Source organism: Triticum aestivum, chromosome 3A (assembly GCF_018294505.1).
Source record: "Triticum aestivum cultivar Chinese Spring chromosome 3A, IWGSC CS RefSeq v2.1, whole genome shotgun sequence".
Taxonomy (NCBI): domain Eukaryota; kingdom Viridiplantae; phylum Streptophyta; class Magnoliopsida; order Poales; family Poaceae; genus Triticum; species Triticum aestivum.
This window is the reverse complement of record NC_057800.1, coordinates 718732246-718760140: the sequence shown is the minus strand read 5'-3', so window position 1 is coordinate 718760140 and position 27895 is coordinate 718732246. Positions and strand designations below refer to the sequence as shown.

At 47.0% G+C, this 27895-nt stretch overlaps 1 protein-coding gene, 1 long non-coding RNA gene and 1 other non-coding gene across 3 annotated transcripts; 1 reads left to right on the top strand and 2 right to left on the bottom strand.

Annotated features, from left to right (window-relative positions):
• Positions 1 to 1226: 1226 nt before the first annotated feature.
• On the bottom strand, positions 1227 to 1307 carry TRNAL-CAG (transfer RNA leucine (anticodon CAG)). Its single transcript has one exon. It is a non-coding gene; the product is annotated as a tRNA-Leu (tRNA).
• A 16679-nt stretch (positions 1308 to 17986) lies between these two features.
• On the bottom strand, positions 17987 to 19175 carry LOC123059409 (uncharacterized). Its single transcript, XR_006427436.1, has 3 exons — positions 18902 to 19175; positions 18649 to 18792; positions 17987 to 18538 (listed from the first exon to the last, which is right to left on the bottom strand). It is a non-coding gene; the product is annotated as an uncharacterized lncRNA (long non-coding RNA).
• A 5228-nt stretch (positions 19176 to 24403) lies between these two features.
• On the top strand, positions 24404 to 26360 carry LOC123059408 (probable NADPH:quinone oxidoreductase 1). Its single transcript, XM_044481988.1, has 2 exons — positions 24404 to 24569; positions 25661 to 26360. The coding sequence occupies exons 1-2, from the start codon at positions 24470 to 24472 to the stop codon at positions 26167 to 26169; spliced, it is 609 nt and encodes a 202-aa protein (XP_044337923.1). The 5' UTR covers positions 24404 to 24469; the 3' UTR covers positions 26170 to 26360.
• The last annotated feature ends 1535 nt before the right edge of the window (positions 26361 to 27895 follow it).

Below are 27895 nucleotides of genomic sequence, written 5' to 3'. Positions count from 1 at the left end.
GCCACAAATGCGCTAAACTACGGATTCAACGGCTGATAATGCTAATAGCCTAAGAGGGCAGAAAAAATGCTCAGTTATAATGTATCTAAATAAAGTGTTCATGATTCTAATGCCAGTCCCCGCAATTTTTTTTCTAATACCAGTCCACCGCAAAAAAAAAAAGATTCTAATGCCAACCAATGACTCACGACTCGCTTAACCGACGAGGAGACGGAACCAGCTGGGCTAGCTGCCCTTTATTTGCATTTGATGGGATGTTCGGGTATAGAGGGGATAGTCGGATGGATTTCTTAGGAAGTAAGGCCATATAATAGGAAGGTGTGGCAAGACCAATTAACTGAAGTCAAAGATTTCTTCATAAAAAGTATATGCAAAGACCACATAATGGGAAGGTCTGCATGGATTGGCTATAGCATGCATGCAGCATGCATACGCCCTACATATACCGATATTTTTTTACTAGTTTTAAAATAATTACCGATTTAGTGATACTAATTATTCGATTGATTATTTTAAAACAACACCCAAACTTTTTACTAATTCTAAAATAAGTACAGATTAAGTGATACTAATTATAAAATAATTATAGATTAAGTGATACTAATTATTCAAGTGATTATTTTAAAAACAACACCCAAACGAATTTTACAAAAAATTAAAAAAAATCGACCGGCGAAGATTTACTACTCATTTAAACAATGATGGAGGGTACTAATTGTTGCAACGCATGGACACTTTTGCTATATGCATAATAGCACATGGATATGATTTTGCGAGTCTCTACGCACTACACACTGTATACAGATTTACAACGATACGGAGCAGAGTAAAACGGCATTGCATAGTCATGATTCCATAATGTGATACTAATTAAGTGATACTAATTATTTGAGTGTTACTAATTATAAAATAATTACAAATTAAGTGATACTAATTATTCAAGTGATTATTTTAAAAACAACACCCAAACGAATTTTACAAAAAATTAAAAAAAAATCGACCGGCGAAGATTTACTACTCATTTAAACAATGATGGAGGGTACTAATTGTTGCAACGCATGGGCACTTTTGCTATGTGCATAATAGCACATGGATATGATTTTGCGAGTCTCTACGCACTACACACTGTATACAGATTTACAACGATACGGAGCAGAGTAAAACGGCATTGCATAGTCATGATTCCATAATGTGCTGATCACTTTGATGAATAATAAAAATTGAATTGTCAAGAGTGGGATTTGAACCCACGCCCTTTCGGACCAGTACCTGAAACTGGCGCCTTAGACCAACTCGGCCATCTTGACGTTTGTTCTCAACAACGAAATTGGGATTTATATTATCAAACGAGTTCCCACGAACGTCACAATTGTTTCATTTAACCTTGAGTTATTTGGTTCGGTGAAAATGTTCGCAGCGAGAATGCGATTCGAAGTGCTAGTAGTACTAGTTTGCTCCCTCTACCTCCAGTCTCTGGAGGCTGAAGCTAGTGTGGCAGCAGGAGCGCCGTACTGTACCACATGGTGGCTTCAGCTTTTATTTATGCGTTGCAGCTGCATGCATGGACTACATCGGAAACCCCACAACGTCGCGCCTTCCCGAGGAAAATACGTGCAGCCGCAGGCAGGCACACACATGCAGCAGTATCTTCTCTTTATCATCGTGCTCCGCAGCTCCACCGCAGGCATGCCTAGCTCCTTCCCAGACATGGCATCTAGCCATTGTGCACAAGGCCGTGTCAGGCCGGCCAGCTCCACCCACAACATGTGACCAGCAGATAATCCAGTGGCTTTATTTCACAGTTGGGTGTGCGTACGTGCCATTGTGATCAAAGGTTCGACCTCTATATTCAGCTCAACAATGATTCATCAAAGGATTCGTTCATTCTCATGCTCATTTTCTTCGCAACCACCTGCCATCTTTTGCATGCACTACCAGAAACCATTGCATATACGGCTCGATCGCACAACTCGCACAATGTGATACGGACTAGAGTAGGAGTACTAATTAAAACAGACCCAAAAAGATGTTGGCAACAACGATCTACGTCCCCGTATGTAACAGAACATAGGAGGACGAACGTGAACGGTGATGATACTACAAGTAATGGTGATGACTCGAGCTCGCAGGATGGTTCGGGGCGGCGCGTGAGTCTGGGAACACGCCCCACGGCGAGAGCATCTGCTCGGCATGCTGCGCGTAGTGCCCCACCTGGCCTGGATGGCCGCCGGGGCCCCAGCCCGGAACTCCGCCGTAGGCAGCGACGTGGCCCACGTCGGCGGCGCTCGCGGCCACCATCGCCTGCTGCTGGTGTTGCTGCTGCTGCGGAGGCGGCGGGGGTGATGTTGGTGGGCGCTTCTCCTCCTCCTGACGACCGCCCCGGCCATCATCGCCTTCGACCGCCGCCTCGGCCTCCACCGCGGGCAGCCGGTGCACCTCGGCGGTGACGAACGTGGCGGCCACCAGCACGACGCCGCCGTCCGCGGCCGTCATCTCCCCGGCGAGCGTGCCGCCGACCACCTGCCCGTCGCCCCCCGCGAGCGACACCGAGAACGGCGTCGGGGCCGCGCCCGCGCCCTCGCCGGCCGCCGGCAGCACCGTCCCGGAGAGCGACAGCACGTCGAACCGCCCATCCAGCCGGACCGCGCGTGAGGTACCTGCCGAGGTCGACAGCCGCAGCGTGACTGCGGCGAGCGCGCCGCGGCCGCATAGCACGGACACGCCCACCCCGCGGCGCCGCGCGAAGGCCGCCACCGCGCCAGCCACGTCGCAACCCGCGGCCAGCTCCAGCACCACCGGCCACATCGCCCCCGCGCTCTCCCTCACCACCACCACCGGCGGCTTCGGCTTGTTCCTCGACCCGGGCGGCCGGCCCCGCGGCTTCGTCCGCGCGCTCGCGGGAGTCGCCCCCTGCGCCGGCGCCTGCGGCTGCGGCAGCAGCGCGAGCTCGGGCGCCGGCGCGGGCTCGATCAGCCCCTCGTTGCCCGCCATCGGAGTCGAAGCTAGCAGGTGGTGGAGGTTTATATACGAGCTAGTACGTGCTCGCACTTGACTTGAGAGTACCACTACAGTGGGATGAATAGTGAAAGAGCTCCTAGCTGAGCTTAAAATACGGGAACAAGAAGGTGGGAACAAATTTATTTATAGCGGGGAAGACGACGCATCTTGCTAGCGGGAGGAAGACGGGCCACGGATCCGTTGGCTTGTCGCACGAGTCTCGGCGCACGCAGGGATCGAGGCCCCGAGACCGAGACGTCCAATCGGAGTCGTTGGGCTTGGCCATCGCCCGCTGCCAAGGTGCCAATGCCGCTTTTCGGCTCCGGTCTGTCTCACGTCAAATCAACTCAGGATGAAACGGCACGAAGCGACAGAGACTTTCTTTCGGCCGAGGTTAGTTATCAGCTGGGCTCCGGTTAATAACAGGCTTCGTCGTTCACAACGACACGGTCCACAATCAGGTTAACAAATTTCAATGAAGTTTCCAAAATTTCAATGAAGTTCTCAAAATTCCTCATATTCGTACGAACCTCAAAACAGCCCGGGATCAGTTGAGGAGGAACGACCCGAATCGATGGTTTTTGCTGAGTTGGGTGTCAAGTGCAAATCTTGCAGATTCGCGTCGGAGCCTTTGCCCCGCCGGCGATGACGATAAGGCCCTCCACCACGCCATCCGCCACTCCTACACACCCGTGGAGTGGAGATGCCTGTTGTGGTCGCCATGAAAATGTGGCATCTCTCCGTACGGGGCTCGAGGAGTCCCAGCGCTTGGCGATGCAGATGGCAGCGGCAGCGGAGAGAGCCGCACAACTCCTGATGGAGCAGAACTGCATCGTGCTCCTCTGTGTCGGACAACAATGACGATGACGATGATGTATTCGAGTTGTTGAAGTCCATGCCGAGGACAACCGCCGAGACCTCAAGGGGAAGCATCCGACGAGGAAGTGGTGAAATCCGGCCGCCCTATCTCTTAGTTTCAATTAGTATCTAATTTAGTTAAATGATGAACTCTAGGGGCTGGCCCTTTTGGATCCGATTGTGTTAAGTTTTTATGTGTTATTATATCTATGTCGCATTGGATTATGTTTATAGGTCATCTATGTCGGATTGCTATGTTCATATGATGATCTACGCACAATATGTCGTTTCCATGATTTTGTATGAATTTGGGGTAGGACATATCCGAGATGTGGCTATGGAGTATGAGAATTACAGTATGCTCGGTTACCTCCAGCGAACGCGTCCGGATGTGATGGCGGGCATAGGGGGCATATTAGATGACCACGTTTGTAGATGCTCTAAAGCCAATTCCAACACGACGACCCATTTCGTCCGCCCGCGTTCGTTTGGGTCCGTGTGAATGAAAAACACGGCCCATGCGGCGACGTAAATGGACATATGTCTTTTTTTATCAACCGCCATCCATTCACTAGTAGAAAAACGACCTTACGTGAGACACATTAGTCTCGGTTTGATTTTGGCCATGTACTAATGGTATCATTAGTCCCGGTTCGAACAACTATGCATTAGTACCGGTTCGTGTTGAACTTTTAGTACCGTTTCGTACCACGAACCGGTACTAAAGGGGTGATGGCAGGCTGGCATCAGGCCGGGGCCCCACGAGAACCTTTAGTCCCAATTTGTGTCACAAACCGGCACTAAATGTTAGACCTTTAGTCTCGGTTTGTGTCACAAACCGGCATTAAAGGGGTCTTAACCTATAGTCCCGGTTGGAGACACAAACCGGGACTATAGGGCAATTTTCAAACTCTACCCCCTTCCCCCCCCCCCCCCTAACCGCCTTTTCAGTTTTGAAAGAAAACCAAAAGAAAATGAGAAAAACCTCAAAAATTAAAATTCTTCGAGATATAGTTATGTTACTACACATCTACTAGTTAGGTAAATTTAAAAACATAGGTTTCGACATGTTTTGCAAAAAAGTGTGATGAAAAACTAAAACGACTATATCTTTTGCATACGATGTCGAAAAAATGTATAATATATCAAAATGTTCAACACGAAAATCCGCATCCGATTTTGACCGCTGTAGGCCGTTTTACAAATTTTTAGAATCCTCAAATTCTAAAAGGAAAAAAAAGATATGCTTAAATTTCAATTTTTTTGAATTTTGGTTAAATCTGGTCAAACTGTGGTCAAACTACTTATTCAAGAAATATTAGTGTTACTAAATAATTATTCAAGAATATTAGTGTTACTAAATAATCATTTTAGTTTTTTTTGAATTTTGGTCAAATTTGGTCAAACTGTGGTCAAACTACTTATTCAAGAAATGTTAGTGTTACTAAATAATTATTGTTTTTTAAATAATAGTTTCAAAACTCAAACGGTGAAACGTGTGGCTTCATGCTCAAGCTAAACTCCCGAGGGTTAATAGGATTGATAGCTTACTATTTTCAGCAAAACAACAAGTGCAGACCGGGAAACTAAGAGGAATAGAACTCGGAAGTTAAGCGTGCTTACTCTCGAATAGTGAGAGGATGGGTGACCGGCCGGGAAGTCAGACGATTTGGAATGAGTGATCCACACTTGATCAGTTATGAGGGGTGATTAGAGACTAAATCATCATATAACTAAGAAAATTGAAAATCGGAAAAAAAATTCATAATCATTTTTTCCAAAAAAACCTTTAGCCGCTGGCTCGTTCCACGTGGTGGCCCTTTAGTAGTTGTGTTGAACTGGTACTAAAGGAGGGACCTTTAGTCCCCACCCTTTAATGCTGGTTACAGAAGAACCGGTACTAAAGGGCCTAACGAACCGGTGTTATAGCCCGGTTCTGCACTAGTGATTTCTAGCCCAAATTTAGACCGGATTTGATTGGCGCGGACATGGCGTGGACGCCCGTGACACCCTCCCTTGTCCTCCCTTTGGCCCACCCATTGGTGGCACATCCACCCCTTTTCTCTCCTCTCTCCAAAACCCTTCCCGCCCTCGCGCTATGGTTGACGCGTCCAACCCTATCATCACCTCCTTCCCAGCCGCCACAGTCAACTGCACGGCCACCCAGATCGTCGCCCAAAGAAGCTGCCGAAGAAGGTGCGGATGCCAAAGGAGATGGCGAAGAGAGATTGCCAAAGGAAGGTCTCAAAGGACAAAAACAACGCCGCCGCCACCCTAGCTATAGTTGCGCAACGCCAGACCGTCATTGCGGAGAATGATGTGATCGTCGCCAAGGCCAGGCAATAGGCCCACCTCATGCTAGGGTTTTGTGGCGAGCCGGTCCTTCTTGTTGCCGCCACGGCTACTGCCACAGCTAGCATGGGATTGTAGGTTGTCCGTCCGTCATGTTTGGAGTCGTCGTGCACCTCGACAAAGCCACTGACATACGAGATCCTTCCTCAACATGAACTGGGCACGTCCCGCTTCACCGGGTCACCTTGGGACGGGTCACCAGAAGTGAGTGAACTCGCGCCAGTATTCCCGTTGTGGCGGCCCTCAACCTCACTGTCACACCTGTGGTAGGCCAATCTGCCGGATGCAAAAGAAGCGTATACGGGAGATCCCTACGGGCACTTTCCCTGTACATGCAACCTGTTCAACGAACCGCCAACCCCGACGCCGATTCATGTTGGCCAGACCTACTACAATGAATTCAAGGAGAACATGATCTACAAGGGTGGTCAAGTGTACGATGGCGACGAGATCCAAATTCAAGATAGCCGTAACTAGTAAAGTGAAGGGCTAGAAGACATGGACATCCACGTGCAAGAAGATAACCAAGGGCAAGAAGATGGTGTGGACATAGACGATGAGCCATTGTTCCACGAGGAGCTATCTCAGCAAGCAAGTGCACAAAGGAGGCGACAAAGCATCCGGACGGAAGGATACACCAAGGATGAGGATAAGTTGATTTGTGAAGCTTGGATGAAAATTGTACAAGATCCCAAGACTAGTGTCGAGGAAAAAGGCACAACGTTTTGGACGAGGGTCCATACATACTTCCATGAACGTAGGAAGTTCGAGCCCTACAAGTTTGAGAGTAACCGTAGTGATGTGTTGATCCAAAAGAGGTGGGCCTTCATCCAACTAGAGTGCAACAAGTTTTGTGCCACCCTTTAGAACATCACCGGAGGCATCAAAGAGATGGCACACAATTCCTTCCCCTTCTTCATATGTGTGTTCCTTGTTGTTTGATGCTTTCATCTCCATTGCATATCAATGTATATTGTTGTTTCCATCTTCATTTGTAGACATTTCAATCTTTGTACTGCTTCAAGGCAACATGGAGACAAGCCATTCACCTTGACCCATTGTTGGATGATGAGTTGCGAGTACCCAAAATATAAGGAGCAATATATGCCGCGCAAAAGAAAGGCGGGGGCCATCGGCTGTCGTTGAGCCAAGTGAAAGTGAGAAGTGACGGAGGGGGAAGATGAACTCCAAGTTGAATGACAAGCGTGATGTTTTGACACTTGCGTTGCAAGAAACTCTGAAGGGGTTCATGACCCAAAAGGAAGTGAGGAAGGAGAGGGAGCACTAAGAGAAAGAGGAGCAAATGAAGATCTTCATTGAAAAAGAAGCTTGAGATCAAGGAGAGCTATGCCTGGACAAAAGCAACCAAGGTGAAGCTCGCGCGGATCTCCAAGGAAATGAAGATCATGACGATAGACTTGAGCAAGGTGTCCCAAGGAAAAGGACTTGGTTCGAGAAGAAGCGAAGGAGATGCTCGAGATGGATGAATCATGGCCGAGATGCGATAATTTCATATGCAGGCATGTGTGCCGGTATGCACTACGACCAAGATGCATGAACTACGGCCAAAAGAGACGTTTTTATTGAGTTCTGGCATATATGCCGGCATGAACTATGGACGAGAAGACGAATTTGTTGCGTGCTAGTATGTATGTTGGCCGCTGGCATGTATGTCAGCATGAACTATAACGCTGGCATGAATTATAGATTTATTTGCGTAAAATACGTTTATTGAATACAATTCAGTGAGGAGGACCAAATGGGTCGGCCGGCTGGGCGCACCGCCTGATTTGAACGGATGAGGCCTGATGCTGGTCTCAAGCGACCTACTAGCTTCGTCTTGGTTTATTGATCCCCTTTGTATGTTGTGTCAAATTTTGACCTTATATTCGCTAGGTGGTCTATGAATCTGGATGTAATTTTTATTATTTCTGGTATTTGTTGTACTGCCATGATTGAAGATGAATAGATCGGAAATTTTCTCAAAAAAAAAAACTAACAAAATGTTAATGCATGTCATAAAAAATACTCATTTGAAATTATGTTCAAATACGAATCATTTGAAATTAGGTTCATTTGAAATTAGGTTCAAATACGAATCCAATGATTTTTTTAATAACATGCATTAATATTTTCTTAGTTAAGTATATGATCAAAATTTGACACAAAATACGAAGGGGACTAGTAAAACAAGGTAGTAAATGGATAAAAAAGAGTTAGAATCCGTGTGTGTTTGTGTCGGTCCGGCTTGGCCATTCTCTCCACCTCTGCCATGGCCGTGGCGAGCACAGGCACGTCGGCCGTTCGCCCTCCACAATACCCGTCCCCGAGCTCCTCCGTCACACCGGAGATGCATGGGTTTCATCCACCACGGCTACAAGGCCAGACCCGGTTCTCCACGTCGCCAGACGGCTGCGTGATCGCGCCGAACACCCCCACCATCCCAGCCATCATCGACTTCAATATCACGCCTGGGTTTATTGGTGTAACCCACTTGTCTGATGGGATGCAAAGGAAGCAGCCCTGTCGATTCCTACGACCAACCATGCCGGCGCCCGCAAGCTGTTCGACGAAATGCTACTCCCGTCGCCAACGACCGACAACCCTAACTACACCCAGTTCATGGAGAACGTCATCTACGAGGGCCGTGGCCGGGTCTTCCACGTCGATGCCAAGGCTAAGCTTTCGATCCCGACATGACCCAAAGCCAAGACGGCCGCGACCAATATGGTGTCGACACCTTCGGTGCCCATGAAGAAGAGGAGGTCGACGACCATGTCAACTCATCACATGGATATGGTGACATGCATCGTGAAGATGTGGAAGAAGAGGTCAACATTGCGGAGGAGCCGTTTTTTATCGATGAGCTCACCCAAAGGGCCGACACACACAAAGAGGAAACAAAGCATTCGCGCGGGATCATACAACAAAGAGGAGGACACTTTGATTTGCAAGAGTTGGATGGAGATAGGCCAAGATCTCATGAAAGGTGCCGAGCAAAAGGGATCTGTCTTTAGGATGAGAGTTCATAAAACCCTTTTTGAGCAGAGGAAGTTTGCGCCTTATAAGTTTGCGAGCACCCGAGGCAACTCAATTCAAAAGAGATGGAGGTTCATTCGATAAGAATGCAACAAGTATTGCGACACGCTTGAGAGCGTCGAAGCCTGTCACGTGAGTGGCCTAGGCATTGGTGACTTGGTATAATGACTGGTGAAGGCAGTCGTGGCCGAGAATGGAGATTTGCTCAAGAGACCGAGGGGAAAGACCAACTCAAAGCTCGACGAGAAGCGTGATCCATCATCCATTGCCTTGCAAGCAACCTTGTGCGGCATAATGACTCAAAAGGAAGTGATAGAGGAGAGGAGAAGCAAAGAAAGATATACTTGGAGCTCCAAATGAAAAAGCTTGACATGAAAGAGGACGCCAAGAGGAGGAAGCTCGACATTGAGGAGGTCGCCTAATCAAAGAAGCTCATGGTTGAGGCCATCAATGCTGACACCAAGGCAAAAGATGTGGCGTTAGCAATCATGAGTGTCGAGCTGACCAACATGACCTGGAAGATAAATACTTGGTTCGTGAGAGCAACTCCAATGGGGAGACCCATTTCGTCCGCGGCCGTCCGTTTGGGTCGGCGCGGACAAAAAAGCCGGCCCAACGCGCTGACCCAAACGGACGCGCGTCCGCTTTCGTCCGCCTGCCGACCCATTCGTGGCCCATTTTTGAGCCTGATTTGCGTCGGCGCGGACACAAGACGGACGTACGCGTGCTCGCCCTCTTTCCTCACCGGGCCCGTTGGTCGGTGGCACATTGAATTCACACACTCGCCCGCCTGCTACGTCGCCGACGGCGCCGACCATTTTTTTAGATTAAAATGGATACATAGATAGTTCTAGCGTACACAGATAAAAGAAAAAGACCACTACTCGTCGCTTTCTGACTCCGACTCGGTAATGTCCTCCTCCGACGTTTGAAGGTAGGCGTCAGCAAGCTGCTCGTCTTCAAAGTCCCAACCCGAGGTTTCTCTTAGCTTCAGCTTCAATTGAGCTGCCTGCTTCCGCGAACGCTTGTCCTCCCGATAGGCGGCTCGCTCCCTCCTCCTCGCGTCCCTCTCCGATCTCAATTGCTTCTAGAACTGGCGCTCGTCGACGATGTCCTGCGGGTAACCTCCGCGCCACACCACCAAGGCTTCCACGTCCTTCTCTGCGATGGTGAGGCGACGCTGCCGCCTCCGGTGGACACGACGATCCTCGTCGGTGAAAAGCCCCGGGAGAGGCGTCAGATCCTGCGCCCGCTGGCTCGACACGTTGGGAAAATTCATATCCCGATGAGGCCTCAGGAGGCGCCACGCCGCTGCGTCGTGCACGCGGGCCGCCTCCTCTGCGGTGTCGAAGGTGCCGAGGATGAGACATTTCTCGCAAAACCAGATATCGGCGGAGAAGGCACCGGAGCGGCGCTCGCGGACTCTGCGAAAATCCAAAGCGCCCAGGCGGCGGATCGACATGGTGGCGCAGAGGCAGGGAGAGTGGGCGGCCGACAGAGTGTGGATGGAGCGCCTTCTTTATAGCGAGCGCCGACCGCGGCGCGCACGCGAACATTTCCCGCGCACTGGAGCGCCAAAACCAGCGTGCGCTAGGCCGCTTTCCCCCGCGCGCTGGAGCGCCAAAACCAGGGCGACGTCACGATGTTAAACACGCGCGGTCATGAAAATGGGTCGGCCCGTTGGGCGCACTGCCGCTCAAAACTAAAAGAGGACGGCCGGCCGACCCAAACGGACAAAAAGCGGACAAAAACGCCGTCTGTTTGGGTCGGCCTGTTGGAGTTGCTCTGAACTGACAAAAGGAGATGTTTAACCAAGACGGTCTAAGCTATGGAGGCCTCGGCCGTGGACAATGCATTTTCTTTTTTAAGGCTGACTAGTGTGTCGGTCGCTGACTTTGTTACCGATGCATAAAAAATTATTTATTTTGAAAGCTGGCTAGTGTGCCGGCCGCTGACTTTGGCCCTGTTTGGTTACTCTAACTCAGTTAGAGGTTAGAGTTAGATTCTAACCCTAAACTAATCCTAAACTAACTCTAACCAAAGAGTTGTTTGGATGATAGAGTTAGATTGGCAATAAATATTCTTTCTCAATCATTTGACTACTTTGGACTATGTTTGGATGGAAGAGATAAGTTTTTTTACTATTTTTTTAGTGGACCTAGAAGAACTAATCCAAATAAGCTCCTCTAGTGTGGGTTAGTTTTTTGGGATGGATTAGATCCAACTAATCCAAACTAACCCATCATATTTGGTTACTTTTGGGTTATTTAAACCTCAACTAACTAAAACTAACTCTAATTTAGGGATCTAAACAGGCCTTTGTTGCCGTCGTGAAACTTGGGGGCTCGACCATTTTGTAAATTAGCATATGCTTGCCGGCCGCTCGCGGCGTCCCATGAAAATCGCGGCGAATCTCATGGCCTGGTGAATGGAGCAGACTGGTGATTTCTCGGGAACCAGGCAGGCGGCGAGGGCAGGCAGCTTCCACCCGAGGCCATGGGGGCCGCCTCCTGTTCCCTGCGTGCCGTGCCGCAGTCCACTTCGCACCCAGCAGTCATCTCCGCCCGTTGCGTTGCCAGCTCCGGGGTCAAAAGGCAGCTTGGAGAAGAGTGTGCAGACCTGAAAAGGCAGCTGATGCATGCGGCAGTCTTCCTTCCTCGTGGCTCGAGCTAGTTTGCTCCATTTCCAGGCGATCCCTCTCGCGTGCTCCGGTTCCGCAGAGGCCACTGCAGCAGGTACTGCTACTCCAGCTCGTGGAGGGCGGCCACCGGACCACAGTGATATACCTCGGCCTACTTCTTTTCAGTGTGTGCTGCTACTTTCTCCGTTTTTATTTAGTCCATGTATTAGGCCAACTTCACCGCGCGCGACCCTATTTTGTCCGCCCCGTTTATTTGGGGTAAAACGGACAAAGGAGGCGGCCCAGCGCACGACGACCCGCACCCATCTTGTTCATTTTGTGTCCGGGCCGACCCATTTCAAGCGCAAACTTGCGTCGGGTTTGGGTCGCGACGGACACCAAACGAACGCGCCCCTCGTCCGCGTCGGAGCTGCGTGGCAGACGGTCACCTACCTCCCACCCGCCCACATCAATGCACACGAGCGGGCGGCCCCACCTGTCATCCGACATCGAAACGGTCGTCGTCCTTCTTTAAGTGGGAAGCGTGGACGGGTCGTCGTCCACACTGCCCCACGCCATCCCGCGGCCTCCTCAAAACACGACAGCCCCAGTCCCAAACCCTAACCAACACCTCGCCGGCCGGCCGCCCGCAGCCATGGGCCGCAAAGGCAAGCACGACCGCGAGGTTGGTTCCTCGTCGGGACGCCGCTGCGAGCCCGCGTCGCCATCGCCACCATGCCGGGCCCCCGCGCCGCCAGCCTTCTCCATCGCGCCCACGTCCGCCGGCGAGCGCGACCGACATTACATTCGCGCGTCGGTGTGCCGCCATTATTGGGAGACGAGGACGCCGCTCCCCTGGAGCGACGTCCATCTCCCCAATAACTGGCATCTCTCCGCCGACCGGGTCCCGATCCCGCCAGTCCCGACGAGCGGCCGTGCGCGCGACACGGAGATCGAGCGCCGCCGCCGCCGCCTCCCCGACGACCTCTTCTACGACCCCAGGTACGCCCCCGACTCCGGACTCTGGGACACCTGGTTTCGTGACGAGCATGACACCAGGCGCGTGTCGTTCTTCGCCAGCACCTCGACAGGGCCGCGGCGGCCACGACAGGAGCGCGCAGCGCCTGCTCCCCAGGAGCGCGGGTGTAGGCGGGTGCGCGGCGTCACGCCCACGCCGTCGCCTTCCCCGTCTTCGTCGCCACCCCCCTCCTCGCATGACAGCGGAGGAGGAGGCCCGTCTTCTGCAGCGTGTCATGGACGACTCCATGAACACGCACGACGAGTGGCAGTGGGACGGCCTGGAGGAGACCATGGCCCTCTCTGCCGCCGGGGACGTCGCCTTCCCGGAGCTGCAGATGGTGGCCGTCACGGAGGAGGCGATGGAGGAGGACCCGCCGACCGCGTTCCAGCAGCTGCTGGGCCAGGGGTGGGGCTGGTCCTCCACTGCTCCGGAGATAGCCGCCGGCGTGGGCGTGAACTGGTGCCCCACTCCGCCGCAGTCACCGGAGCGGGACGCGTCGCCACGGAAGGAGGTGGTGCAGGCACCTCCGGCCGTCCAGCCCGCCCCCGTCTACCACGCACCGCCGGCCCACCTGTGGACGTCGCCGGCCTACGTCGACCTCGTCAGCGACGACGACGACACGGGCGGCCAGTGAAGATGGCGACGGCCACGACACCGACCGGCGCGGCAGGAGCGCGCGGGAGGCTTTTTTTAATTTTGTTTTTATATGTTAATTATGAAACTAGCCCTTTTAAGTGGCCGTGGAAACTAGGTTGTTTTGTGGCCGACCCTATATATGTTTTATGTTTTTTTAAACGCGTTTATTTACTTTTTTAGCTATTTCATTCTAGTTTTTATATTTTTTTTATTCACGTCCACCCCGGACAGATTTTGGGGTGCGGCCGCGCGGTGGGTGCACGCACGACCCATCTGACAAAGCCGGACACAGGCGAACCCATCGGCGCCCCAAAGGGATAAAATCCGGCCAATCCGGACGTCCGTTTGGGATCGCGCGGTGGAGTTGGCCTTAGTTTTGGTCAAAGTCAAGCTTTGTAAATTTTGATAAAATTTATAAACAAAATATTTACATATACAATAACAAATCAATTTCTTTAGATTCGTTGTTGAATGTACTTTCACATCATATAGATTTGTTATGGTAAATTTTTATATTGTTTTCTATAAACTTGATCAAAATTTACGAAGTTTGACTTCAGTCAAATCTAATATGCAGAGTAAATAAAAATGGAGGGAGTACTATGAGTGCATTTGGTTTATGGTCAAACTTGCTTGGTTTGGCTAGTCTAAATTTTGGTTAAGCTTTGATTGCTCATGAGTTGGTTAACATTGCTAAGAAAATAAACTAGAGTTGGCTTAAGTACTTTGACATATTAAAAACTTAGTAACCACTCCAACAAAGACTAATTTTTGGGTCAGAACCAAAAAATTGCAAGGTACACTTCATATAGAATCCAAACATACCCCTCTTCGGATTTAGGGGTCCTTTCATTCGCAAGATTATACTCGCTCTCCGTATACTATGGGCGGTCTTTGGATTTAGGGGTTCTTTTATTCGCAAGATTCTACTCCCTCTCTCTATACTATGGGCGGGTCTTCGGATTTAGGAGCACTCGCTTCAAATGAGCCGGAGTAAAAATACATGAGCAAAAATAGATACATGATCTGAGTGACATGTTATTTTCAATTCTTCAAGATTTAAAACTACACTTCTTTATATCACAGAGTGTTTGATATCATCGAAAATCACAAATAAATTGTAACGGGATATTTGAATTCATGAAAATTTCCTGATAATATAGTTTAAAAGAGTTTGAAGCAAAAATATTAAATATCAAAGTCCGACAAATCAGACTACCTATATAGAAAAAACATTGAAATACATCTCGTGTACAAATCTAATCAAATTCCTTGAATCAAAGGCCCACCTCCTTTCCGAAAAAGCCCCCTTATGTGTATCATGGTAGCCATACCATGATGAATAAGCTCATTTGGTGCAAACAAATTCAAAAATCTTGGTGATTTGTTTTATTAAGATAGTTTGGTTGCTCTTTACAAAAGGAATTTTTCTTGGTTTCATTAAGGATGGAAAACATGAGTCATTATGAGGGAAAAGAACAAAAACAGAAATGAAACGAGAATAAATATACAAGTTACAACTTACAACGCACAAGCCATTAAGTCCCAATTAGTAACTTGATTAGGCATATGATTTCTTTATATCAAATTGGAAGGTAGGTCCCTCTTTGGCTCAAAAAAGGTAACAAAATTAGGCATCAATGTAGATTACAAATCTTGTTTGTTTAACATCATTCAGTCTAATTCTTATTTTTAACAAACGTTTTGTTTGTTTGGTTATCCTTACACAGAAAATTATACAATCATTAGCACACCACATACAAAACAAGGCCAAGATCTGACTTCAGGGCATGTCAGGGAGTACATGTCAGGTCTAGACACTTTTATGCCTCCAACATTATTCCTCTTTTGTCCATGGACGGGACTAAACGTCTAAAATTACCGACCCTGTCCCCAAATCGAGGGGAGGAATAGGGGATTCGGGACAGTCTGTCGGGCTCACTATCAGTCGGACCATGCCTCCCCACACTAGTAGAAAAAGCCGTATATAATAATCCAGCAGCGGCGGTTATTTTGGTGTCGAGTCGGATGGAAATTTGGAACTGCATGCAGTAATTCTTGGAGGCAGTTAAAGGTTTGAAGCCACCTATAGTTGGGAAGTATTCGATGAGGTTTCATAGTTAGAACCGCCCACAGGCTTCCAACACCAATGTACTCATCTCTTCCCCTTTCCTCAACCCATAAGATCACACCATAGGATGTCAGATCTGGCACCGCCAAGCCTCTCCGTAACAGGCATGTCGTCATGATCTAGCTTGCGATCCCGTGTCGTCGCCATGGTGCATCGCCGCGTCTCGTTGTGCAGCATCGTCATGGTGTGTCGATGTGTCTCGTGTCCACCTCACATAGAAGGGCAGAGGTTAGGCATCTCAAACGCATCCCCCCCCCCCCCCCAATTTTTGAGACGATGAGGGGCAATGGTCAGCAGAGGGGTCAAATTTGGGGGAAGGGAATTGGTAAGTGGAGGGGTCCATAGTAGGCAAAGGGTAAGGGGAGAAACCAATCACATTGGGAAGCAGAGGAGTCTGTGCAACCAGTGCTTCAGTTTTCCACACCCCCCCTCTTCTCCCACCACTCCCATAACCGGCTTTTCATTTCCCTCCCCTCTCCTCTCTTTTTGTGCTCCTGTCTTCCCTCCTCACACATTTCTCTCTCTCACGCGCGCGAGGTTTGAGGTAGGATGATTTGATATTTGATTGAGTCTATGTTGTGCATTTTTTATATTGGTTTTGTTCTGTATTTGAAGTAAACATGTCCATTTGGGCATTGATCTCCACAAGACCTGATAATCCCCAAATGTAGTAGGGAATGTAGACGAAAGAGGTTATGTTCCTACTCACTGCATTTGGGCATTGAAGTAAACATGTCTCATTGGGGAACATTGATCCCCGCAAGACCTGGTAATCCCCAAATGCAATGAGCATTGTCGTCTTTCCAAAGTGGAGATGATAAGTATGGAGTGTCAAACCGAAAAGGAGCTAAAGGTAGGATTCATATTCTCTCATTCTATCTGCCAACGACACAACCCTATGTGCACTGAGCGTTTACTTTACCTAGACTACAAAACTGAAAGTACTTTGTGGGAATCAAAGGGATAGTTTGTAAGATAACAAAGTACTACAAAATAAAAGTTAGATGTTGTAATGTAAACTCGCGATAAATAAAAGATAGCAGATGTGGAGCAGCGGTGGTAGGTGTTGCGAAATTGAACCTAGGGAATTGGCTATGATACTAGATCTATAACCGTGCATTACAGATTTATATGTGGGGGAGACCTATGCTAACATGCATCAAAAGCCAGTTTCATTGTCAATGTGTAAATATGATTGGAATCCTAGCAAGCATCAGCAACTACTAAGAATTAATTAAGGTAAGCTAAGCTTGGATCATCCTTGCCGTTAGGAGTTGAGGTGCCATCCAGGTAGAAAGAAGGAGTGGCCAGGATCATGCTTGCTTGGTTCGAGTCAATGTCAGCATGGGAGACCGGCGTGGTAAACTTTATCATGTTTTGGGGGGGCATGAACGTCTGGCAGAAAGTTGTAACCAACTTTAAGCGATTTTAGGGTTTCATCCAAATCCGGTTGCCAAAATGTTGTTTTACAAGATGATTGTTTTGCTCAGTACTAGAAATTCCATTGTCACTGCAGAAACATTGAATTGTTAAAGCAATCATATAAATTTAATTTTAAACATTGAACTATATACAAAGACCATAGATTTAGGATCTACAAAAATGTCACGATGTCGTTGTGGTGGGCCTTTCGAGTGAGAGTAATGAGATCACGGGATTGAATCCCCCTACAAAAGAGGTCTTTTGCGGCAGAAAAGAATAATTCTTAACCATTGTCAAGCACAAGGACAAAATCTCGGTATTCAGGCTTCAAAATAATTTTTTATTTGTTTTTATCTAAAACAGATATTTTTGGAAACCAACTGTACCCTATTCAACCTGCTTTGTTTGACAAAAGAAAAAATTCTTGCGTCAAATTTCAGGATCTTAGCCTCGGGTGGGAAAATAAGTTTTAACCACACAACACACTATTTGATTCATATAGCCAAAAATAACATTTCATTGTTACAACAATATATTAATTAGTAGTTTTGGTATGAACACCATTAAATCTACATTCATATATTCATCCTTGTGTGTGTGTGTGTGTGTGTGTGTGTGTGTGTGTGTGTGTGTGTGTGTGTGTGTGTGTGTGTGTGTGTGTGTGTGTGTGTGTGTGTGTGTGTGTGTGTAAACTGTTAATTGTGTTTCTTCGTGGTACAATGAGACCATAGTGTAGAAATGAAATTATGATCTCCAAACCAAACACATAAAGCCCCTTAGATACACCACCTAATACACCACCAAAGAGATAAATACAATGGGTCAACTGCCTTTAAAAATGCAATGGGTACAATGAGACCACATTGTAGAAATGCAATTATGATCTCCAAACCAATCACCATAAAATGCCTTAGACAACACAATTAATTGTGTGTGTAAGCGGTTAATTATGTTACTTCATGGTACAACAAGACCACACCGTGGAAATGCAATTATGAGGTCCAAACACATCACATAAAGCGCCTTAGATACAACACCTAAGAGATAAATACAATGGATCAACTACCTTTAAAAATATATTGTGTGCGAAGAGAACCGCTAAGAGACAGTGTAATAGAAGTTCGTGAAGGTTAATACTTTGTGTTCATGAAGTTTAGAGGCGGAACCAGGATTTCTCAAAGCCTAGGGCTAAAACTAAAGTGACTACAAATAAAAAAAATGTGGGGGACTACAAATAACGTTAAATACCGCGTACAAATGCATGTTAGAAGTACATCACCATTACAAATGAAATATAAGTTCACTTTTACTCTGAGAAGAAATCCGACAAAAGAAATAGTTAACAAAAAAAAGAAATATAAGCTCATTTTTACTGTGAGAAGAAACCCTTGTACCATATTAGTGAGGACTTGCTTTATTTGAGGACATCATTCTTCACCAGCAATATTAGAAGGACCGGAAACTGTAAGCATAAAATAGAGTAATTAAAATCAAGATAATGGACATGTACTAGGTCAATTGTTCATATGAATTACAAAAAAATATTATCGTAAAGTGCACAAGGTAGTAAACCATTGCATTTCCTCGCATTTTTTTCCGAGTCCTACTCGTTCGGTTGGTCATTCATTGATGTGTTTGATGCAGGCTGTTTGAATGTTGCTTGAAAAACAGATTTAATTGTCCGGGTCTTCTTCATCTTTGATTGGTATTTTTTTCCTGTTAACAAATAACAAAGGAATAAAATTTAGCATTACCAATTCCTTGATTTCGGTTGATCAAAAACGAACTAGGGGAAAAAGAGTAGAGGGTACAAGAGATCACAAACCTAATCGGTCAGATATCCAGTCCATTGTGTAGATGGAGCAGAACATAGCGCTAGAGGGGGTAGCTCCGATGATGCGAGAGATGATCCGATCCAAGGCTCCGAGCGCCAGCCGACTGGGCGTAGGTCTGGACGTTCGTCTGTCTAGTCGAGCGATCGCCACTAGGGGAATTGGCGGCGCAGCGTGATCGCTTGAGCGAGATCTATTTCCTGATCAGACGAGCGAGAAGAAGAAACGGTGTGGTTGGGCTAGCGATCATGGCATCGTGGGCTAATTGCGAACTGGTAGCGATGGCTGGAAAGCTCGTATATTGCGCTATTATATGGGCTGATGCCTTGGCTGCGTTTACATGGCTGGGGCTGGGCCGTTTATGCGTACAAAAATGGAAAAAAAATTAACTGAATGTATAACTACTAGTTGGGCCACGCCTGTGGCTATAGCCCCAGTTGCCCCAGGCCCAATTCCGCCCCTGATGAAGTTTAGACTAGCCACAATGGGAGTAACTTAACTAGTAACATCACACATTTTAATACAAGATTGCTTATGTGACAGCTAATTAATGAAGAGAGAGGGGTTTATGGTAACTTAGATAGTTACTGTAACATCACACATTTCAAGGCATCATGAGTCTATAGCCTAATAAATAAACTCTTTCATGATACCACTCATATGTTACTACCCACTATGAAGGTAGTAACATAGACTAGTAACATCGGCAAGTTACTACTATATGTTATTCCCCACTGTGAGCAGTCTTATGAACGCGCTAGGAGACAATACAGTAGAAGTTCATGAAGTACTTTGTGTGCTAAGAGGCAAGTGGTTATTTTAGAATAGTTGCATGTCAAATAAATGATGATATTATAAATAGATGGGAATAGATCGGAAGTTTTCTCTTAAAAAATAAATAAATGAACGGTTAAGTCTTTCACACTGTGCTTTGAATGATTTGGCTGAAATAAACATCTGCTCTCCGCACCTCCTCCTAGAGAGTTCCTTTTCCCGCGGGACCTTTCTATCTGTAGCGTTCTGCAGTAGAATGTCGGAGTTTGGCGCAGAGTGCCAAACTAACGGGCCGGCCCAGGTAGCGAACACGGCAACGCGCAAAACAAATAAGGAAAAATATCGCGCAATACATGGAGGACACGAACTCCGGACATGTGACTCCAGACTTTGTGTCCCAAGCCACATGAGCTGCTGATGTTTCTTGATTAATATGTGGCGCAAGCTATTGAGAACCTTTAGTGGCATAAAATTCCTAAAAATGTTTGGCGCGACAGGAATTGTACTTCGCACATCCTGGCAGTAAGAATAGGTACAGAACCAGTGGAATACAAGAAAATTGTTGTTTGAAAATGCAACGTGGTTTAAAAGAACTACAAAAGAGACGACAAATCTAAACATTTTGGGGAATTTCAAACACAATTTTTTTAGGAAAGTGAATATTTATTCAATCCAAAACATTTAAAATTTTGAAATTTATTCGAAAAATTCTATGGAAAATAAAAAAAAATCTTAAAAGTTTTAGCAAAACGGGGAGTTCTTGAACAAATTTGAACACTTGGTAGTTTTTCGAAAACATGAACATTTTTTGGAAATCTGAATGATAATTGAAAATGAACATTTTCTGCATATGTAAACAAATTTTGGAAACTCTGACCAAAATTTGGAAAAGGAAAATAATTTGAAAATTTCTACCATTTTATAACATCACGAAGATTTCTTGAATTTGTGCAAAAAAATTGAAAAGTAGGAGCATTTTTTTGAAACCCCGAATATTTTTTCAAAGTTAAACATTTGTTTTTGGAAAACCACGAACAGTTTTTGAATTAGTGAACAGAATTTCAAAAAAAGGGAGAAAATTTAACCTTCTCAACATTTTCTGAAACCTGAACAAATTTTTTAAAAAGGGATTTTTTTTTCAAATTTGCACATTGTTTTTGGAAAATCATGAACATATTTTGAATTTGTGAAAAAAATTTGGAAAAAAAGGGGGGAAATTTCACCTTTTCAACATTTTTTTGAAACCTGAACAAAAATTGCAAAAAGCGAACATTTTTTCAATCTTGCGATTTTCTGTGAAAATTATGAATAAAATTGGAAAAACATAAACATGTTTTGAACATCTGAACAATTTTTTAAACACCAAGAAAAAGTTGGAAAAGTTGTATAGTTTTTCAAATATGTGAGCAATTTTTGGAAGTCACGAACATTTTTACATATTTTGAATGTTTGAACAATTTTTGTAATTCACGAACATTATTTAAATTTGGGAACAAAATTTTAAAACAAGAACATTTGTGTAAAGTATTTAAAATTTAGGAGAAACACCAGATTTTTTTGAAATTTATTAACATTTTGAAAAAAGAAGAACAATATTTTAACTTGCCGCAAGGAGCAGCAAATAGGAATTTCCTTTTCCCGCAGCCTCTCCGGCCTCCTCCCCTCCCCTTCTTGGCCTTGTCAGTGGCAAGTTGGGCGATGGTCCAATGGGTGGGGGATCCAGCTAGGTAGAGCAGCCGTTTGTACTTTGCCGTTCTGGACCTACATCAGTTTTGGAACAAGTTGCGCCTTAGTCATGTATAGTCACTAAAAAATCCCATGATCGACACCGGACTGTAAAAAAATGGTTTATGGATTTCTTTTCATAATTCCTTGTATTTGACGATAGCCGAGACTTCACACAAGTTGGAGCGTAGTAGGCGGCCGTCTCTGGCAATGTATTGTCCAATGAAAGGTTTTCTATCTTTATTTTTTTAGCCGGGTTTCCAGTGTTTTTTACGTAGTTAAATATTTAAAAATATGATTATAATAATTAAAAATATTTAAAATGGCCACCTCGTGTTTAGAAAAATGTTTTGTTTGTGTTTAATTTTTTCAGTGGGTATTTTCGCCGTGTATTAAAGACATTCATCATATACTTTTTAAAATATATTAAAAACTGTTTACCATCTGTTTAAAAAAATATTGTATAAAGAAAATAAAAAATTAAATAGTGCAAAAGGAGAAAATAGGAACAGAAACCAGGAGATATACCAAACCATACAGAAATCAGAAAAATAAAAAAACTAACTAAACCCAGAATAAAAATTCGATTAAAAAATTTAAATATAAAAAAGAGACACTATAAAACAGAAAAGCGAAGTAAACCAAAACTGAAAAGAGAAACCCTGTAGGATCACATCGAAGGAAAACAGTGGGAACGCAGCCACCGAGCCGGCCCCTTTCGCCTCGTTGTCGGCGTCAGGCACTGTTTTTCTTAGTCTCGTCCAAAGAAGAATGACTGGGTCTATTTCACACACACAAACGAGAAGACCTTGATCTGCACAAGACCGGTCTTAGGGCAACTCCAACGCAATCGAGAGAAAGAAAGAGACTAATAAAAATTCTCTTATCCCATTTGGAAGTAGGACCCCAAACACATGTCCCCAAACACATGTCCGTTTTATCTGAATTTCAGGGTAGAAAAACAGATAGGTCCGCTTTTGTGATCATGCGGCGGTCGGTGTGCCCAACCGACCCGCCGCATCCCAAACTGTCTGTATATTTGGGCTTGAATTTTGCCTCAAAAAACCCAAATAGATGTTGCAAATAATATAAAAATATTAATATAAACATTAAAAAGTCCACACGTCCATAGTAGCCAAGTTCAACACAGTTCTTAATTAAACTAAAACTTAAGAGACATAAATTAAACTAGATAAGGCCCGTCGCCGGTGAGGCCGTCGTCATCTTCAGTTGTCGTTGTCCTACTCGTCGTCGTCGCTGGTGTGGTCAACGTATGGAGGTGGCTGCCAAAGGTGGGATGGCGGCCCCTGCCAGACCAAAGGCGCCTGCACCACTTCCTCCCGTGGCTCCGGCTCCTGCTCTGTTCACCGCGACGGCGTGGATGACCATGGCCCGACACCCACCACGTCGGCCATCTCCGGCGCTGTGGACGACCAGCTCCACCGCTGGCCCACCAGGCGCGGGTTTCGTGCGGCAATGGCGGCTCCTCCACCACCTCCTCCTTGACGGCCATGCCAGCTCCGGGATGGTGACGTCGCTGGCTGCAGAGAGGGCCAATTGGGTTTTAAAGCCCTCCCATTGGCGCTCGTCGCGGGTGTTCATGGAGTCTTCCATGACCCGCCTCACGAGCTCGGCCTCCTCCTCGATCATGGGAGGTGGCGGCGGCGGGGACATGAACGGAGATGGCGTCGGCGTGAGGCCGTGCACACGCCTACGCCCGCATGTTTGGGGCCGGCTCTCAGCACAAGCAGGACGCGGGCGCGAGGGCTCGAAGGACAAGCAACAAAAAAGGATTGCCGCCACAGGTCGTGCTCGTCGCGGAGCCACGTATCCCACATTGGCGAATCAATGACATACCTGTGGTCGTAGAGCAGATCTGGTGGTAGGCGGGCACAAAGTCGGTCGACATCCTCGCGGCGGGCGCGACCGCTCACCGGTATTGGTGGGACAGGCACGCGATCCGCATAGAGATGCCAATTGTTGGGGAGGTGGGCATCCCCCCACAGGAGTGGTGGCACCATCTCCCAGTAGCACCGACAGATGTTGGTGGAGACATGCGACCTATTGCGCCACGGGGCCGCCGGCAGCGCGATGGCAAACGAGGGTGAAGCAGGTATTGTGGGCGGCGCGGACCTGGTGGAGCGGCTGCGACCGGAGGAGGAGCCGGCCTCATTGTTGTGCTTCCCCTTGTTGATCCAATGCCAGCCCATGACGCTGGCAAGGAGGTGGATGAGAGAGATGCGTCGGCGGCCGCTAGGGTTTGTTCCCTCGTGTCGGGGGTGAAGGAGGCCGCGTGGCTCGAAAGTGAAAGTTGTACACTGGTCGGTCCACGGCTTCCACATTAAGGACGACGGCCTAACAGCTGTGTGGCTGACAGCTGAGCCCCGCCGCACGTGCTAGGTTATTTTGGGCGGCGAAGGTAGGTGAACGACCATCACGGGTCCCTGAGATAGACAAGGAGGAAACACGTGTCTATCCATTCGACGTCCGTGTGAACACAAACCGAGTGAAAATTGGACGGGCCAAACACAAGACGATCAAAGAATACGAATGCGATCGCACGTTGAGTCATGCCACCTGTCCATTTAAGCCCAAACAGACAAACATAAATCGAATGAGGTCATGCGTTGGAGTTGCCCGTACCCGCGAAACGGCGAGGCGAGTGACGCCATCGATGAGGTCTGAATACAAAGGTGCCGGCTGCTGGCTGTCTCCCTCAAAGTGGAGTGGTCGTTGGCCATATGCCCACGTGCATCCATGAGTAGTATTCAATAATATTGTTCCTAGATTAGGCAACTATAAGAAATATGATGCCATCGATGACGATCTATGCTTTTCCACTACTGACCGGTACATGTCACGAATTCAGACCTGATCGAGCTTCACGTCAACGAATCCGACGTTCACGATGACCTGGCTGAGATTGATTTTTGGTCATCTATTTAAGGCAGCCGTCTCCTCCGCCAATGGACCGCACTCACCTGATCGAGCTCCACACCAGTGACCCAAGCAGCCACTCACTCTCAGGTCATCACAGAAATCAAGCTCGAAACAAGGGGAAAATGGAAGCCGTTGCGGCCTCGGCGAAGCCCACACTCCGCGTGGCCGCTCTCAGCGGCTCCCTCCGCAACAACTCGTGGCATCACGGCCTCATCCGCGCCGGTATGTTTGAACATATTCAATTGAGAAAAGTCTGAAATAAATCTTGAGTTCGTACTCTTAAGTCTGAATTGAACCCTAGCCTTGAAATCCTGAAATTGTCACCCTATACTCGTTGATCCCGGTCTATCCCGGTTGATTTCTACAAAATACTTGTTTGGTGCACCGGGAGAAAGGATGTCTCCGGTAGGGATTACACAATCTCACGGACTACACTAGTCCACATGTCAGATTCTTTTTTTTTTTTTTTTTTGCGGAAACACATGTCAGATTCATCTTCTCCATTTTCCTTCTTTCTATCTCACTCAAATATGAAGCTAACGTGCTAGCACAGAGCATATATCAGATCCTGATTGGTTCGGTTGTTTCTGTCATTATTAGCTGTTTCCTTGTATTTCTTGTATTCAGGTAAGTGAACCTCATATATATGATACAACTGAAGTTACTTTTTGTAGTAAATAGAAAGGTTAGGCTAGTTCAGTCCTTGCAAACAAATGCTCAGTTTAGCCATGTCAAGCTGATACTTCCACCATAATATATAAAAAAATGAATTTGGTATAAAAAAGGGTGATACATGGGGAACTTTTTTTTTTGGGTACGTGCTACAAGTAGCGGCACAATGCATTTTCCAGTGTGCCCCTATATTTGTTGAGACTAGTATGTTTTACTAGATCAGGATTGCCCTTTTTCCAGTGCACCAAAGGAACATTTAGCAGAAATCCGCCAGGATAGACCGGGATTAGAGAGTACAGAGTGTCGGTTCCAGGGATTTGAAGGTTAGGGTTCAATTCAAACTAAGAGCATGAATTCAAGGTTTATTTTAGACTTTTCCCTATTTAATTTTCTAGACGGTAAGTGTCACACATCATGTACGTGGCACTCCGGCCATTACATTTTTCGATGAATTGTAGTAACACACGGCAAGTTTCTGTCAAAAAACAAACTGAAATATGAAAATGCCATGTTTGCGAAGTAAAATTACCATCCTTGCATAACTAAACTTGCCATACAAAATGTTCATAGTAGCCATGTGCTCGTACCTGATGTGTGGGGATTATGTGCAGTGCTGACTGTGCCTTGCATGTGTGGTGCAGCCGAGGAGCTGTGCGAGGAGTGCATTCCAGGGCTGCGCATCGACCACGTCGACATCTCCGGCCTGCCCATGGCCAACCCGGACCTCGAGACCGACGGTGGCGACGGTTTCCCGCCGGCCGTGGAGGCGTTCCGCGACAGGGTCAGCGCCGCGGACTGCTTCCTCTTCGCCTCGCCCGAGTACAACTACTCCGTCACCGGCTCGCTCAAGAACGCGCTGGACTGGGCATCGAGGGGCACACACAAATGCTGGGCTGACAAGGCAGCGGCGATCATCTGCGCGGGGGGCGACTTCGGCGGGGGCAGGGCGTCGCTCCACTTGCGCGAGATCGGGATATACCTGGACCTGCACTTCATCAACAAGCCGGAGCTCCACATCAGGGCGTACGAGGACCCGCCCAAGTTCGACGACAAGGGGAACCTCATCGACGCCCAAGCCAAGGACCGGCTCAGGAAGGTGCTCCTCTCGCTGCAGGCATTCGCGCTCAGGCTCCAACGCAAAGAGAATTGACTGAAGATCGAACAAATTTGGCACAATAGCAACCTACCTAATCTGCATTTCCGTTGAGGTGATAAACGCTTTGGGCTGTGGCCATTGGGTATTACACACGTGTTCGTTAGTCTAAGCACTTTTTACTTTGTATTCGTTACTCGCGTTTTGTAATTCCGTAAAAAAAATGTAATAAATTCATCTTCGAGAGTCGTTGTACTGTATGCTAATTATGTTTTAGTGTTTACTAGTACTACTAGTTTACTAATTTCATAAATACAACATTTCCATGTTTATTCGTTTGAAGCATTTCCATGATCATAAGGTGATACACAAATTCAGATGTGTACAACCCATAGATGCACCTCTACCCCCCCCCCCCCCCCCGATTTCACCCTTTTCAGAGTTACGTTGTCTCCATTGCCCCTTCCACCTACTCGTCCTGTGACAGACACACCTCTATTGCCTCCTTCACCCCCCTCCGATTTCACCCTTTTGAGAGTTGCCTTGTCTCCATTGGACCTTCCATCTACTCGTCTTGTGACAAACGCACCTCTACCCCCCCCCCCCCCCCGATTTCACCCTTTTGAGTTGCCTTGTCTCCATTGGCCCTTCCACCTACTCGTCCTGTGACAGACGCACCTCTATTTCGTCCTTTACCCCCCCCCCCCCCATTTCACCCTTTTGAGAGTTGTCTTGTCTCCATTACCCCTTCGACCTACTCATCCTGTGACATCGTCGCTGGTCGGAGTGGGGACCGAAGCGGAGTTCGGGCCGCTATAGTACATAGTAGGCCTAGGTTACTAGTTGCCTTAAATGCACATGTCCTAATGACATGGTGGTGTTCGGTGCAAAACATTGAGGCAGCTTGTGGTGGCCTACCATCTTCTCTCTCTATATAGCCTTCCATGGTAGAATCAAGCTACTTATGGTGCGGACATGGAGTTTTCTAGGGTTATGTCAATAAGCTGCTCGAAGAGCTAGATCTGGCAGCCAGGCATGGCTATCGTTTCCTCCTCCTTGCTCGTTGTGAGACGACAAGAAAGGTGGGGGTGGATCTCGCATCACCCTCCTTAGATCTGGCGCTCCTAGGAGTTATAGAGATGGCTTGGATTATTCTCCATGTTCAGTCTGGGCATTGTTGACCTCGACAACTGGAGGGTTGGATCCTTAAACAAATCATCTCCAGTGTGCGGTTTAGAATTACTATTGGCCGATGGTTCTTGTCTCCCTTTTCCTTCATCTTCAACCTCCACATTGTGGCCTTTGATCCATTGGTGGGTATCAGCGAGGTGGTAGGCATAGACCGTGGCTAGAGCGTCTCCGATGAAGTTGGAATTTCACTCATGGATCAGATTGATTTCCTTTTTGGGGGGTGGGGGCCTTTGTGTAAGATGGACTTGATTGTATATTGAACTTTCTTTGTGGTCCGCTTATGTGTGTATTACAACCCTGTATGACTAAGTATGTGATCCCCACTTACATAAGTCTTTGAACATGCAAACATTTCATTTCAGCATGTGAACATACATGCATGGGAGAAGGTTCCGCCACAGCATGTAACCATGCATAGGCAAATATCCAAGATGCAACCATGCATGAGAAAAAGATCAGTATATTATCCTACTTGTATTCAGTAAATATTGTTAACTAAATAAAAAAAATATGTATGTTTAGTTTCAGTTCTCATATTATCAATCCAGAAATTTTTGTTTCATACATCCAAATCTCGCTCAAATAAAGTTAT

Bases quoted from the DNA above. Each gene is read 5' to 3' on its own strand.
- LOC123059408 (XM_044481988.1), top strand. From the start codon at position 24,470: ATGGAAGCCGTTGCGGCCTCGGCGAAGCCCACACTCCGCGTGGCCGCT. The intron at 24,570-25,660 runs GTATGTTTGAAC...TGTGTGGTGCAG, and splicing joins TCACGGCCTCATCCGCGCCG to CCGAGGAGCTGTGCGAGGAG.